Source organism: Mastigoproctus giganteus, chromosome 3, assembly GCF_048544385.1.
Source record: "Mastigoproctus giganteus isolate SK-2022 chromosome 3, ASM4854438v1, whole genome shotgun sequence".
Lineage (NCBI taxonomy): Eukaryota > Metazoa > Arthropoda > Arachnida > Uropygi > Thelyphonidae > Mastigoproctus > Mastigoproctus giganteus.
Genome location: NC_143577.1, coordinates 37,859,788 through 37,876,686, shown reverse-complemented (window position 1 = coordinate 37,876,686; position 16,899 = coordinate 37,859,788). Strand labels below are relative to the sequence as shown.

The following is a 16,899-nucleotide window of genomic DNA, read 5'->3' as shown; positions in this document are numbered from 1 at the left end:
CATCAGGGAAACATAAAATCGTGAGACAGCTTCTAGCAGTTGGGAACTGGACCAAAAGTAATTTTACAACAAATAGAATCACCACAGTGGACAACAACAAAAAAAATCAAGAAGGCCTTGATAATTTAAGATAACATCGAGTCCATGAATGAGGTAAACGTTATATGTCTGAACTTGTTCTGGAGGAAGGTTATTGTTCACAGCAACTAATCCATCAATCAGACCTTCCATCTTAATGTGGAAGTTACATTATCTCTTTCTATTGTCCGATTTTAATTAAATTTTGAAGGGCTCGACAAATCATCCTGAAAGAGAGAAATGTAAAATTTCATTAAAATCCATTCATTGAGAATCGACTTATTACATGTGGACGGACAGACAAAGAAATAATAATTGAATTTATATTGGTCCATTTTTTAGAAAATTTGGTAAGACTCGTCCAATCATTTCACAAGGCCCAAACATAAAATGCATCCACTGGAAGTTATTCCACGAAGACAAAAAACAAAAATATATAATAATTGCCGGCTTTCTATTGGTCCAATTTTAACGAAATTTGGAATGGATTGACATATGTTTTTAAAAGGTCCAAATAGAGCCGGCTAGTCCAATAGGCGAAACTAGGCGGTCGCCTAGGGCGCAAAGGTCCAAGGGGCTCATTCCAACAAAATGAATTTTTTTTATTGGTTTAAAAAAAAATAATTATTTAAATTAAGGAGGAATGGAGGAGGATAAAAGTTTATTTTATGATAATGTTCCATGTCTTATTCGTGCACTGTATTTTTATTATCACATGATACAGTAAATCAATAATATACAGCAAGCAGATAAATATTATAGATGAATGGATAGACAGGTGATGGATGGATGCTGCAGAATACAACTGGGGCGCAAATTTTAAGTCTCGCCTAAGGCGCGGGAAACCCTTGCGCCGGCTCTGGATCCAACTATATTTCATGAAAATCCGCGCACTTAGAGTCATGTTGATACATGCGGACGGACAGACGGGCATGTAGAAGACAACTGGTGCTTGGTCGAAATGTAAAAATTTCTTGCCCCAGTTTACGATGTATTTTGAACTGCACTCTTTCTAATAGCGCCTACAAACTCCTTGATTCTCTATAACTGAAACAAAGTTATAAAAGAAGTACTTAATTCGAAAATAAACATTAATCGTAGGAGCGATTACAAACAGCTTCCCTAATAATTGCGGCCGTTGGTATTTTTACCTCTGGTCCCCCGTTTCCTCAATACTTAGTTTATTTTCAAAGTTAAAAGGCAAATGAAAAATCAGAATGTTCTTAAATGGTACACGCTCTGACTTACTCTCTCTCCTTTCCACCTTGCGAGATAATTTTGCATTAAGCCTACCACCACCTACGTGCCTCCTTAATACCTACACGCGCTAACAGCGAAAGGTCTCGTTAACACTAAAAGCTCAACGCTGTACATAATGGACAGCAAATGCGTCATCAGCAAACCATGAGCATCTCTGATATGGCGTGCGTTTCCCACAACACCATCTTAGCATCTTTTAGTGAATGCTGTTTATGAGAAGTACTGTGCCAAAGACTTAATACTTTGCAGACATGTACCAACGAATTAACGAGACAAAGTCACAAACTTTCGAAGTGTTAAATGTCTGAGAAACACTACGGTTCAAAAGATACTTTCTTTATCCTAATGCTTACAAAATTTCTTGCGAGAAGATTAAGTTTTAGTTAAAAAATAAATAAAAATGTTTTTTATAAGTATTTAAATCATATTTAATATTTACTCTCTCCTTTTTTTTTTCATAGCATGTCATGAAAGCGTGACTGCTTCCAGTTACTGGGAATAACAGACTCCATCTAACTATACCTTTTCCAAAAACGCCCAGTAAAGAAAAAAATATATACCTAAAGACTCGCTTCCAATAAAAGATAACTGTTCTAAATCAAAATACACGAAGGTAACAGTTTGGTTGGATTATTTTCGGTATATTGTTCTGCAAATCACGTGTCTTCTAAGACGTTTTTATGTCTGCAGGAATCTTACACATGCGCCTAAGATCGGTGAATTTAAGTCTGATTGAATAAGACTTTTCCAGGCGGGTAGAGAACGTAAAATCCAATCAATAACAGAGATCCATCAATAGATTTTTAAATATTCGTTTTAGAAAAATTTTCGAGCTATCCCAAAGTTCATTGAAATTGGGCCAATAGAAATCCGGCAATTATTATTTCTTTTCCGTCCGTCCGTCCGCATGTAACAACTCCAATCTCAATAAATGGACTTTCACGAAATTTTATATTTGACTCGCGTGGAACGATTTATTAAGCCTTCCCATATTTAGATAAATTCAAATTAATCGAAGGCTATTATTATTTCTTTTACAAGATCCAGTTGTTGATTCCAAATCTATTACTGATTTTTACTCAAACATCGTTTGCGCATGCTCTGATCTATAATTATTTTTGTTAGCGTATATATCGATTGGTTCATTGCAGAAAATAATGTAATGTCATTTTTGTTTTTGAAAATTCCGTGTAGGAAAAAAAAATTATGATGGTTTTCGATAATCCCATCAGACAAAATAAAACTGCGCTCGTAGTTTTAAGTGGGAAAAAAATCTTGTTTAAAACGAAAGCAAGACCAAAGGAGAAAATAAACAAACCAACTAAAACATTTCATTCCTCTTTTTCTATGTTTTCTTTTAATGAGTTGAGGAAAGTGAAGAGTTTCTCGACCCTTTCAGTGACACTCATGGAGTGTAGTTAGGAGCAAAAGGAGATAGGAGAAGCAAACATTTGCCGAAATGGTGGTAGGTCATACGCGACTGCTCCTGAGCCGCAAGCCATTATGAATATATCCATCAAAAACACCCAGCTGTGACAATGGCGTTAAAACGTGTCTCTGAACTAAGCCGAAGTCACTGGAACCATGTCTTTACTGCTGTATTTAACAATGAACCACACAAAAAGTTTCTTAAGTCAGCTTCCAGGCTCGTGCTGCAGACACTTTCTCTAATGCGTTCTTTCCTCCTGTTTTACGCCGTGACAAGTGGTAAGTAGTTCTCCCACTATTGCCACGGATCAATCACTCGTGGCCCCTGTTAATGGCTTCCTACGATTTTGCAGCCTCCACCCATGCGTGTCGTGAAGCGTGCTTTAAACATGCACTCTGTCGAAACTACCCACGCACGCGCCTTGCTCCTGCATTCTAAAACGTCAGGATATTTGTACCTTATTCTTTGGTTCATTTTATTTATTATAAAAATAGATGACATCTCCAGCAAGCTCTATTTCTTGTATAATGCAAGACTACGCAAAGGAAAAGAATACACAAAAAATGTCAAAAATGTACTAAGTACACTCACTAGCCAAAACATCAGAAACTTTTTACAGTTGTATTGTATTAAGGACACTCACTGTCCAAAAAATTAGAAACCTTTTGCAAATGGCGTAAACAGGTGGGCTTCTAGTCGATCCGGTCATGGTGAAGACAGGTGATCCAACATATTTTCAGAAAGATGTTGTTGAAGCATTTTCAGAAGGAGCCACAGTTGAGAAGTTAAAAGAAACCATCGCAAAAATACACAATAAGAAGAAGTCAGCTTTAAATGGAGATATTTGGACAGTTGTGAATGAGCTCTAAAGGGAAGAAATTCGGCAGAAATACTCCAAGAACGAGAACTCAGAAATCGAAAGCGAATTGTGTGTCAGAATAGGAGTCCAGTGTGTAGAAAATGTTGAAAAATTCAACATAGGCACAAACATTTTGAACTGAACTATGCGTGGGCAGTTGAAGAAGCCGGATTTGGTAGTTGTGTGGCTGTAAGAAAGTCACTTCTTCAGGTTAAAAATCGAATGATTCGACTGTGGAACAGTGGGAAAAGATCAAGTGGTTTGACGAGTCTCGATTTATACTTTTTGAGCCAATGACAGGGAAAATTATGACGTGAATCTCAAGAAGCAATGCATTGAGACCGTCTCGTGTCCACCACTCTAGAGGCTGGAGGTGGTATCATGGTATGGAGAAGGTTCTGTTGGTACGAACTGGATTCGCAGGACAGTTAGACGGTCGTGTTACCTCGAGTGAATATCTTTCTGTCATATTGGACCAAGTTAGTTAGCCCTGCCATGCTTCATTTTTACGAGAGGCGGTAGTTTTATTGGGGGATTCTGTTGTAAGGGAAACCAGAAATATATTTTGAACTGATGACTTTTTTAAGAAATATAAGGTTATGCTGGAACAATGTCCTTAGAAAGGACACAATTCTCTTCCATCTACAGATCTGTCCAGACATAATATGGATTAACTGTAGATGTGAGGGACATTCTAGAGACAATTTCCAGAGATCTTCCAAAAATCGGGGACGTCTGCGAACCCAATTATACCAACGAGGACTGCGAGTTATAAAGTGCCGAGACTGTTAGTGCCACCTACTGTACATTCTAGAAATCGAAAAAATAGGGCTTCTTTTTTTTCTGCCATACTAATAGCTAATGAAAAATACGTCAATTATGCCAATTCAAACTGCATCCGTTTGAGGACCTACCTTTGTACCTTCCAAAAAGACCATTTATTTTTATTCATATTAGAATGTTTTGGTAAACTGTGGCTCAATTTGGATGCCCAAGTTTCCTGACCTTAAATTGCGAGTTAATTTGTGCTGCCATCTGCTGAGAGGTATCCAAGTTACAGAAATAATTATAAAGCCACTCTGTTTTGTTTCGTAGATTGAAGATATGGAAGCAGACGTTTGGTTTTCAAACACAGGTAGCAAAATGGCAATTTTTTTTTTTAAATTACGTTTTCGTTAATAACGTATTAACGAAAGAACGCATATCATGTTCGTTATCATATCACGTTACGGGTAAAATAATGGAGTCACTGGTTAAAGATGCGTTGCAGGATTATCTAGACAAGACTGCAGCAATAATTCAGACACAGCATGGGTTTGTTAAGGGAGAGTCTTGGGCAGATGGGCTGAGAAGTGGCAATTGAAATTTAACATTGACAAATGCAAAGTACTGCATATAGGTAGAAGTAACCCAAGAGGAACGTACCAACTGTGTGGTACTACGCTTAGAATGGTAGAAAATTAAAAAGACCTGGGAGTAATTGTGCAGTCAGATATGAACTTTTTTTTTAACAGTGCAGAGGGGCTGCCAGAGCAGGTCATGGAGTCTTGTCAATGATATACAGGAATTTTGGTAGCAGGGAAAAGGAGGTGTTATCCCTTCGTATAAGGCAATGGTCAGGCAACGTCTTGAGTACTGCGTACAGGTCTGGAGGCCTCATTTTAGGAAGGATGTAGAGTTGCTAGAACGAGTACAGAGAAGAGCAACAAGATTGGCGAGGGGAACAAAGGGGTCCTCTTACCAAGAGAGGCTTAAGTTCTGTAAATTGCAGCGGCTGGAGAATGTTCACCTGCGAGGTGATCTGATTGAGGTGTATAACGCCTTGAATGCGTTCAGCACGCTGAATTCTGATGGGATTCTTTCGCTTACTCAGATTACGAACCTGAGGGGCATATATTCAAATTGAGGAAAGACAGTCGTTGTTGTTGTTGTTGGTTGGTTTTTAGGAGCATTAGAAATTAAGGCTATATTGCTGTATATGGTCTACATAAATTAAGCAGATGGGCTGAGAAGTGGTAAGTGAAGTTTATTATTGACAAATGCAAGGTTTTTCATATAGGGAACAGTAATCCCAGATTAACGTATCAACTGTGTGGTACAGTGTGGTACAACGCTAAGGGTAGTGGAGAACGCAAACGACCTGGGAGTAATTGTGCAGTCAGATATGAAGTTTTCTGAGCAGTGCAGACAGGTTGCCTCGACAACTCATGAGGTTTTGTCAATGATATACAGGAATATTTCTAGCAGGACATTGGAAGTGGTTATCCCATTGTATAAGACAACGGTTTAGCTGCATCTAGAATACTGCATACAGTCAGGAGGTCTCATTTTAGGAAGGGCTTGGAGAGGGTGGGTGCAAAGAAGAGAACTGAGATTAGTGAGAGCAAAAGGGGATGCTCTTAAGAGGAAAGCCTTCAGTTCTGCAAATTGCAGCGGCTGGAGGCAAGCAGTTGCGAGGTGATTTTATTGAGGTGTTTAAGGCTTTGAATGACTTGAGCAAACTCAATGCTGATGGAATTCAAATGGCAAGAGAGATGTTTGGAAGTTTGTTTTCTGCCAGCGGGTGGTTGATTGCATGCATCATGTACCAGTACTAATACGAATACCAAATTTTATTTGTTCACTGACTTCAAGTCGCTGAGATCTTTCTTTAAGGTATCATTCAATGCTGTTAAGTTCTCATTTTGCTTTTTTTTAAAATTGAAATAGCTCCGTAGATATTAAAGTGAACCGCTCAAAGATTTTTGCAAACTGCACATTAAAACGGGATTCAGCATCTTCAGAGGAATTGCAGAATACTTTAAAATCAGTCAGAAAAGCGTCGAAATCAGCGTTCACACCTGAGCGTCTAATCAGTGTTCACACCTGGGCTTTCACATTTTTTGTATGTTTGATTCTTTACCATTGATGTCTCCTGCGGGTTTTTCAATTAGTTCAAGTATGATGACAGCGAAGTATCCACGAAAATAGAAATTCTTGAGTATGAGCATCACCCACATCCGTAGGCAACAGATATTCTTAAGCGATTAATACAGTAAAGCACTCAGTCGAATTCACTTCTTGCGAGAACAGTTTAGGTAGTGTGTGTGGAGGGGGGAGATTCGTGATCCGTAGAAGATCTTTAAAGGACCATTCTTCACCTTCATCAGAAGACACATTGCAATTTTCAGCTGTAGCTGTTGTTTGCAAGGTAGCAGAAAGAATTTGAACTTCACTTTCACGTACACGTTACTTGTATCTATCAGAAGTTAAACTTCCACTGTCCATGGAAAACTAAGTTTTGTACAACATATTATCTATTTTTCCTTTGTCTATAAAAACAAGTACTCTGTCCCTGTAACCTATAAAAACAGGTGGTACTGGCTGAGATCATTCATTAAATTTCTGTGATTAAGGGGCTATTTTTGTTGATGATATATTGTAACCCTTCTACCACAGATTTTCATGATGATACGTGAAGGGTCTCTGACGCTTTCTAAGATTTCAAATTTTATTATATATTGGAAATCTTAGAGACTGTCATCTTTGGCCGATAACAGTTTTTATCCTTCAAGTGATGCCCATCAATAACTAATGTCAAATGTTACTGTTTTGTAACAGTGATAGAAAATTAGTGTTAACCGAATTAGTTATTTAAAAAAAATGCGTTTTAACATCAAGGATTAAGCTCAAGTAGGTTGCCGTTCCCATCTGCATTACCATTAGTTTCTTTGCGTCACCAACAGATGAAGCCTCTAATATGAACCTTTATCTAAAAGAACCTTTATTTTGCATACCATTTCAATCAAAATACCGTATTTTTCGTATTATAAGACACACCATTATCAAAGCAAATAATGAATGGATATTTTTTTTAAATGGAATAACTTTCGAATCAAAATATAAGGGCAAATTTAAGTTGTTTATTTACAAAATAAAAGTGCATCTTATGGTCTAGAAAATACGGCAATTTTTTTATCATCCTCTCTTGAATAGGTTTATTTAAAAATTCCTCAACTGTGGGTTGCAATAAGCGTTTATATATTTTCTGCGCACGACGTAAGGTTAGAGATTAATCGTGTTAAATAAATTAAAATGCTCTCATTAAAACAAAGAGTGTAAATCACTAGACCGCCAAGGCGAGCAGTAATATTTGTTATGAGTTGCTTGTGATGTTTATCCAAAATGTGTGGCTACATACACAGTTACAAGAAGCCTGCTAGTGATGCATACTTATCCCTTTAATCAATACTGTAATGAGGATTACTGAAAGCAGTTTTCGCGATACGTCATACACCTGTGGCCTCCGATAAAACTATTGACTCTTTCAAGTCATACACTGTTTACTGTTGATGCGTAGAAAACTGCAGGAAGAGAAAGTTAAAGATTAACTATCCGCGGATGCACGAATGACGTAAGGAAGATGTTCCCTTTAAGCAGGAATTCATTATGTAGACTTCGGATTAAGGTCTTAGCTCACCGCTGCGCTATTCTTGCATTTGTATTTGGTATCGCCATCATATGTAGTGGCTTTGGGGAGGAACGAAGAGTTCTTTAAGAATTTTTACCCATTTTAACGTTGTTTTTCCCTAAATTAATCAAAACATCCAGCAGATTTAAATGGATAAGGTTTAAATATGAATTAGGGTTTTGATTCTTCTCTTATAAAACACAGAAATGTAATTCTAAATTAATAACATTCCAATTTGTTATTGTGTACTACACAATATTCTTTTCCAGTACATCATAACTTCCTCCACTCTAGCACAAAAAGCGCATTCTAATTGTCTGTTGCAGCACGATTAATTTTACTATTTAATATCGCTATGCTTATTAAGGACAAGTTGCTGCTATGGATAAAGGGATGGTTAAGTGGAAAAAGGCAGAGTGGTTATCAATGGGCACGGCTCTTCGTGGACTAATGTTATTAGTGGAATTCTCCAATGCTGGATCTATTGTTGTTTTCAATATTTATCAATGATACTGATGACGGTATATCAGGCTTAATGTCTAAGTTTGCAGATTATACTAAGGTTAGCAGGGTGGTTAATGACAGTCATAAGGGTGCAACAAGATCTAGGAAAATTAGGTGGATGGACTAAGAAATTGTAGTTGAAGTTTAACATTGACAAATGCAAGGTACTGCACATGGGTAGCAGTAACCCCAGGGTGACTTATCAACTTAGGGTAGTGGGGTATGAAAAACGAGCTGGGGTTAATTGTGCAATCAGACATGAAATTCTCTGAGCAGTGCAGACATGCTGCCAGGAGAGTTCATGGGGTTTTGTCAATGATATACAGAAACTTTGCTAGCGGGGATAAGGAGGTGATTATCTCTTTGTATAAGGTCATGGTTAGGCCGCATCTTGAGTACTGTATACAGGTGTGGAGGCCTCACTTTAGGAATGATGTAGATTTGCTGTAACGGGTGCAGAGAAGGGCAACCAGACTGGTGAAGGGAACAATAGTGTGCACTTACCTAGAAAGGTTTCATTATTTGCAGCGTCTCGAGACCAGGCACTTGCGGGGGAGATTTGATTGAGGTGTTTAAATCCTTCAATAGATTGAGTAAGCTGAATGTTAATGGTATCCTTCCTCTTGCTGAACTACACACATGAAGGGAGATAAATTGAAATTGAGGAAGGATGTTGCAGGGTAGATATGCGAAAGTTTGCCTTCAGTGAGCAGGTGGTTGATTGTTGGAACAAGCTCACATCTGTTGTTGTGGAAGTGGGTGGGTTGAATAAATTCAAGGAAGATCTAGACAAATTCTTGAAGGGTACAGATGGGTGACGTGTGTATTTTTTTGTTTTGGCTGATGCTATATAAGCTTGCTTTCTTGCATCATTTGCCATTATTACTATTATACTACTATTTTCCGAATTTTTTGTTGTTATTTTTTTATGTTCACGTAATGTGCCGATCGATAATTTTAAAAGCCCCGCATTAACTGAATCCACATCCTGCTTGAACAAAAACGTGAAGTTGCACCTCTGGCTACCATTATTATATGCATATAAAAAAAAATAATTATCCCTTCAGACAGAAATCTTTTAGTTTTAGCTTTCCGTTTTTTGACAACACTTTTTTTTTTTTTTTTCAAACGACCACTGAGCAGCACGAAAGCAAGGAGTGCATCGAAATTTGCAGTTTGTATAAGCATATACACTTCAATAAGCTCGTATGTGTGCACTTATTTGTTTTACTAATCCATTTTAAACAAAGAAGACAAAATTTAGCCGTTTATGATGTGTACCTTCTTTCAGAAGAAAGAAAAAATACTCGGAAATCGAGTAAAAAATATTTTTTTATAAAGAATACATTTCACCTCATTATGGCTGTTTCTGACAGCAGAAGCTGGTAATGGTCTCTATTGATTACTTTTCTGTTTTCTTGCTAGTATGGGATCGATCTTGTGCTAGCGATAACATCGTATGTAGAAGATACAGTAAGATGTAAGATATTTGTGAAACATCCTGTATGATGAATGCTGACTGCTACAGAGAAAGAGGAGGAAGGTTGCGAGGGTACGGACCTCGGGAAGAGAAGATCTGTTTATCTTTGATGGATGTAATTAAGGAGATTGGAGAAGAATTGTTAGAGGAATCAAGTGGAAGATACAGAGATCCTATCCTGTTTCTAATGGCTTGGTTAATTGGCATGTGTCTGTTCTTAAGGCTTTCGGTAGGATTGGCATACAGAGGATTTGTTGCATTTACAAATGGACTTATTAGACAGTTTATCTGGATTCCTGAACACTGTCTAAAAGCTCAGTTGTCACCTATTATCTGTAAAGAAGTTTCAACTGTGGTTATTTGTAACTTCCTTTTAGTCAAAGGAATTGAATAGCAATTAAATTGTGATTGAATAGTTGAATATTCCTGCCTAAAGACTTTTTCTGTAAATTCAGTTGTATCTTCATGTCACCTTGAAAACTGACTTTGATGCAATAATTGTTGATTAATCTAAGAATTTCTTTCGATGACCTGTTGGAAGGAAGTTGACTCTGCTGAGAGGAGAAAACTCAGTGGTAGTTCTGCTCGTTGTAGAAATGCTTATTCATTACAAAATGACGTCGCGAAGGATCTTGTGTAAAAAGTAGGTTTTACTTGTTTAATTAAATTGGTTGGTTCATTAATTATTATTTTTTATGGTAACAATTATAGTTACCTACATATTTAATGAAAATTTTTAAATAATTATTTATTCTAATTTTAAATCTGTATTAATAAATAATTATTCAGTTAAACTCTTAATGGAATCAGTATTTAGAAGATAATACGATCATATTATTTATATATTTTAATTATATTCATAACAATTTACAGAAGTATTTCATTACAATACCTTTGACTGAGCAGGCTCCATTGATTATTGTCGTTGATTTGGTAATTTATATTAAACACAAATACCAAATATAAAAATATTAATAATTAATGTTAAATAATTTATGATCATTGCCTACCTCATCTTTATCAACCTGTTCTCCATTCTCGACCCGAAATCTCCTGATTAAATTTTCTTGTCCATCCATATCACAGGAAGCCAACTGAAAAAACAAAATCATCCGTTGATTTGACCAGATTTCATTGCCATAAAAATACAGAAGCTATCCTGGAGTATGATTCTAATATCAAACATTTAAAACCATTACTAGACGTAATCAACAAAATACTTTTTGCTTTCCTTTCGGGTCTTTTATTAGCATTCTATCTCCATGAGCATCATTTATTCAGTGACCTTGAGAATGTTTTATTTCAGTTAATAAGTCCTTGCAAAACACCAAAGATTTGCTACAGATCCGAGAAATTAATTATTCTATCACAAACATCCGCTAAAGTTGAGTTTGTATGACTTCGAGGATAGGCTTAGAGGAATTAATTATTTGGTCTTTTCTTCCCAAAGATTACAGCGAATAGAATAGGTAAACACCAATCTACAAATCCTCTTCTAATGATACCTTTCCCCAAGTGCATACTCGCTTGATTTACATACATAATCCAGGGAAAAGTGTGATAAACAAGTCCAAATATAATGAGATCCTTCTAACTGCAGAGCTATAGAAAGAATAATGTATAGACCATTGACGAACACAAAACCAATGCAAATTATGTTCACCTAAAGAATCTTTAACGAAATAAGGCAAGGAAAGAAAATGGAAATGAATGTGGAACCTTTAAAAGTATTTCAAATTAGAGTATTATACTTCATTCATTCAGTGGCGAAATTTGAATATTAGAGATGAGATAAATCTTAGAAAAACCGCCATGTTTATTATCCAATGTGACGTCATCAAGCATCACGTGATTAGTTAAACAAATAACGGCTCGTAACTTGATTATTTAACTTTTAGCCAGCTTTATCAATAAACTCCAAGAAAAGGTGTTTCAATAATTTATATTTTATTAATCACAATTTAAAATTAATAATATATTTAAGAATAATAATTAAAAACTCCACTATAAAATGAATTCTATAAAAATCATCTTTAATCTTTGCGTCAGTGATTGTATTTGCTAATTTATACGTACACGACAATGCATCACGTGACAAATATAGGCAAATGAATTTTAACTTTCATCTGAAAAACTAATACTGTATTTAAATCATTTCAAACACCATTTTTAATTCAAGTTACGTTACTGAACGTCCCATATTTCGCCGATGAGCTTGATTTACTACTACTACTATTTTATATTTGTTTACGTCCATATATGGCGGTTACGTCCATGTACGTCATTCAAATTTTCACGTAAATCTGACCATTTGTATGACAAGCAGCATATATATAGAAATCAAATTTGGAGTCTTCAAATAGAAATCACAAATAGAGATAAATCAAATTTAAAATGTAAATAAATTTCCTACAAGAAAGAGAAAAAGCAATACATCCCAAACAAGAACAACACTTACAAATAGAAAACTCAGGGGCTAAGCTACAAATTCTACCCTGTACTACCCTATCAGATACTAGAACCAACTAATGGGGTTCGTGACGGAAGGCCTGAAGGTATGATAGTTTCACACAATACAAATTAAAAGACGCATTCAATAGATTCTCTAAGAAATTTGACTGATGAAAGCATTTCTACTTAATGAAAATAGATGCGATGAAAGATCCAAAGATCAAAGAATTCATCAATACATGAAATAAAAAAATATAAAAAAATATTTGCAGACAAACGTTCCAAATGTTGCAGGAAATCAAAGGCAGAGAAAGGAAAGAATGCCAATCTAATCAAGTCTTCAGAGCGCCGTACAAATACTAGAGGGAATTCCTCAGGAGAAATCAGAAATGTGTCATTCTCAAGAATCAGAGATGGATCAAGAAAACAGAAAAAGACTGCGCACACAGATACGAAGGTCAAAAAGAGCCGGTCTTTCTCATCTTCAAAGACTTTTCTTAATATCTACTTGAAGGAAGCAGATATCACAAATAGACAGGATTAAATAATAACTGGGCAGCAAGTGGTACTTATGAACGATAACCTCACGCCATACTTCAGAAGGAAAAGTAAATGGAAGAGGCAAATCTTCTGGGGATTCAGATACGCTTACATCATATTTAATACAAAGAAAAACATACGGATGTTTACCTCTGTCAATTTCTGGGGGTCCGATGGTGCTCGAGGGATAAAGTCATAGTCTTCAAATTCAAACCACCCCATAAGCTTAAGACTCAGCGCTCGCAAAATGGAAAGCGAGAATTTCTTCAGCCTAGTTCCTACTTCCTGTGGGATTTGCCCTTGATGGACGTCAGTTGCGCCACTTCTAAAAGGCTTTTTTTTTTGGCTGGGGCCAGATTAATACAAAGCTTTTTGTTTCCTTATTTTTCTTAGGTACATCTCGAAAATAAAAGCCCACGTTAATTGTCAGTTATAGTTGGCTATAAAAATCTATGATTTTCTGTAGCTTCTTAAATATAGACAAATGTTTAGTGGGTATGACTTTTGAATTGTTTTTTAATCGTTTTTCCAGAGTTATAGATTTTTACACTCGGTGCCTACAGTGCCACCATTCCTGTTAGAGTGTTTGTTGTTTTACCTTGTTTCTTTCGGTTTCACGTTTGCTTCAGTTATTCAATTACGAAGGCTAGATGTTTTTCTGATGTAAGTTAGAGCCTGCGTTTTCTATTCTCCTTTATGATTATTATTATTTATATATTTGAAAAAATATGTATTATTTTTGAATGATCATTTAGTCACAGCGTATGAGTCCGCTTATATAGCCTAAAAGGAAACTAGTTATCCAAGTAATTAAATTTATATAGATTCCTTTATATAATTTATATAAATGAGTCTATATAAATTATATATAGACTCCTTTACAAAGTAAAGCAAACTGTATGTAATGTATGATTGCTTTCCAGAAATTAATAAATAGGATGAACCTTTTAGCCAGGCCATTCCTTTCGAAGTAGTTCAATACCAGTGCAATCAAAAATTGTTCTGCTGTGAGCATAAAGAATAGTACAACAGACTGTCTGTGGTAAAGAACTGTCCCATCATTCCACAGACATCAAGAGTTTTATACGAAGTGTTTTTGAAAGAGTAGTTATTATTTCGTTTTGTTATTAGTTTTCAATAATCATGAGAACACAGAAGGCAATATCCACTTGGGATAGTAGTCAACAAAATTCAAATTTCGCCCGATTCAGTGTGCCGAATTTGAAACAAGTTAAAAAAATATTGTAAAATAAAAGTAAACAATACTTTATAAAATGTTATATAGTTTATGAATGTTTCTAAATCAACTTTTTAAAATTTTAAAATTATTAAAATTCATTTCAAGAAATAATAAACAGATATACACTGTGCTGCCACTTTATTAGGTACACCCCTGCTGTGCATACAAACGGTTTGTCCCACAACGTTGCAAGTCACATGACCACAGTTGTGGATATAAATGCAGTAGAACAACCTTTCTAGTATCAATTAAGCGTACAAACCGTAGCAAGAATGGGGGAAAGGAGTGATCTAACGGACTTTGAACGTGGCATGGTATTAGGTGCAAGACGTGCTGGACAAAGCATCTCTGAAACGGCAGTTCTCCTGAACTTTTCATGCACCACAGTTTCAAGGGTATATCGAGAATGGTGCAACGAACAGCAAACATTCTCTCAACGGCACTCCTTTGGAAGAAAATCGCTTGTTGATGAGAGAGGTCAGAGGAGGATGATTACAATTGTGCAAGCAAGTAGACGGGCCAATGTCGCACATCACGTCAGAATACAACCTTGGTGCGCAGAACAAAATATCTCAACGGACCACTAGTCGCACTTTGTCGCGAATGGGTTACAACAGCCGACAGCCACATCGCGTACCTTCGTTATCAGTGACGAACAAGAGAGAACGCCTCCTGTGGGCACAGCAACACCAGCACTGGACTATCGATAATTGGAAAACAGTTGCTTGGTCTCACGAGTCGAAGTTCCTGGTGCATCATGTTGATGGAAGGCTCAGAATTTGGCGAAAATGAATCCATGGATCCGTCATGTCTGACGACTGCTGTGCAAGGTGGTGGAGGCAGTGTTATGGTGAGAGGAATGTTATCTTGGCACACGTTGGGTCCATTGATACCCATAGATTCACGTCTGAATGGCACATCGTACCTAAACATCGTTGCTGACCAAGTGCATCCGTTCATGTTGACAGTTTATCCTCAGTAAGATGGTTACTTCCAGCAGGATAATGCGCCCGTGCACAAAGTCTGAATCACTATGGAATGGTTCCAGGAACATGACAATGACTTTTCTTTGCTGCAGTGGCCCGCTCAGTCCATGGATCTCAATCCTATTGAACATCTTTGGGATGAGCTGGAAAGGGCTGTTCGCTGCAGGCCTACACCTCCGTCGAATCTCAAGGAACTGCGTGACACACTCATGTTTGCATGGTACTCCATTCCTGCACAACATTTTCAGCATCTTGTTCAATCCATACCTAGACGAATTCAGGCTGTTTTGAAGGCTAAAGAAGGCTCAACACGCTACTAGGTAGGTGTACCTAATAAAGTGGCAGCACAGTGTATACACACATTTTCACTTTTAAAATTTTACGTGATTAACGGTTTTTAAATCTAGAAAAATGGGGAAAAAACAACTAGCAGTTTCACATTTTTGTCTAGAATTTTTTTATTTAGTTTTCAGCAGAATTATTATTTTTTTGAAAATAAAAGGTGTGAAAAACACACCTTTCTTTAAATGTTTAATTTCTTTTAGTAAAAGTTTTTAAAAAAATCAAAGGATAAAAATTGCAATCCATTAAGAAAATATGAGATATTGGTAAACGCCAAGCATAATTTAAAAAGCTCATTAATTTTTCTAGAAATTAAATAGAAAGTTTACACCTGTCAGGTGTAGCGTCACCGTTTTTGTAACAATTATGAGCGCCACTACTGTCGGATTAACGGAGTGATCTACTTAATCCCCTTCTGAGGTGAGTGATCAGCATAATCCAGACGTGTTTGAACAGATCTCGTATCGGTTTTTAATGAATTATAGGAAACACGAAACAAATATAAACGATGTAAATATTTAATTTAATTCAAATTTTGTCATGTTACACTAACAAATTTGACTTGTTAGCTTTGGTAGTTTTAGCATACAATAACATAGCTTTTTTTTTTTTTTTTTTTTTCATTTAATACGAAAACCTTTCACGTTTAAAAAAAATAAATAAATAAGCAGATTGTTTAGAAGAATTTGTTACGATGAGGCTACAATATTGGATAGTCCTATTTCTAAACACTTTCTTACATCCCACCCCAAATACACTACCCTGCCAAAAGTGTGTCGACAGCCTATTAAATGAAGTGAATGGTACAGACGAGATGTTTCAAAGGACATCCGGTCGATGTCTTTCGAAAATATTACGTTGGAGCGAGCTCCAGATGTCCACATTAATGTACGCATGTACATTCCTTTGGCGACTACATTGAAGAAGAAATCGACGCGAACTCCTGATTTCTGCCACAAAGAACTGGTCAAAAGTGTTCCAATAGGAGATATGTTCTGCCATTGGAGCCAAAGATTGGCTTACACCCTTACCAATCTGTTCATTAAAAGGTGTTTTAACAAACATGCTATCGTTTGGATAATTTTGGTAGAGTAGTGTATTCTAGTTAACATCCGATTAATTTCATTTGTGGGTGTATATAATTTTCAAATTCTTAGTCCTGATTTTTTCGCGAGTTTCGTAGTATCAATATTTTTACATTATCTATGCCAGCTTGATCACTTCGGATAATCTACTTCACTCGATTATCGGTAGATAATAATGGTTACGCATTTTGACTG

At 36.3% G+C, this 16,899-nt stretch overlaps 1 protein-coding gene across 6 annotated transcripts in view; it reads right to left on the bottom strand.

Moving 5' to 3' along the window:
• LOC150087887 (GTPase-activating Rap/Ran-GAP domain-like protein 3) overlaps window positions 1-16,899 on the bottom strand; it is a 459,270-nt gene that overhangs the window by 36,362 nt on the left and 406,009 nt on the right. For all 6 annotated transcript variants that reach the window (XM_090369244.1, XM_090369245.1, XM_090369246.1 and 3 more), the window contains one exon: window positions 11,071-11,154. In XM_090369244.1, coding sequence (XP_090225370.1) covers window positions 11,071-11,154 — 84 coding nt within the window. The remainder of the gene's footprint in view (window positions 1-11,070; window positions 11,155-16,899) is intronic.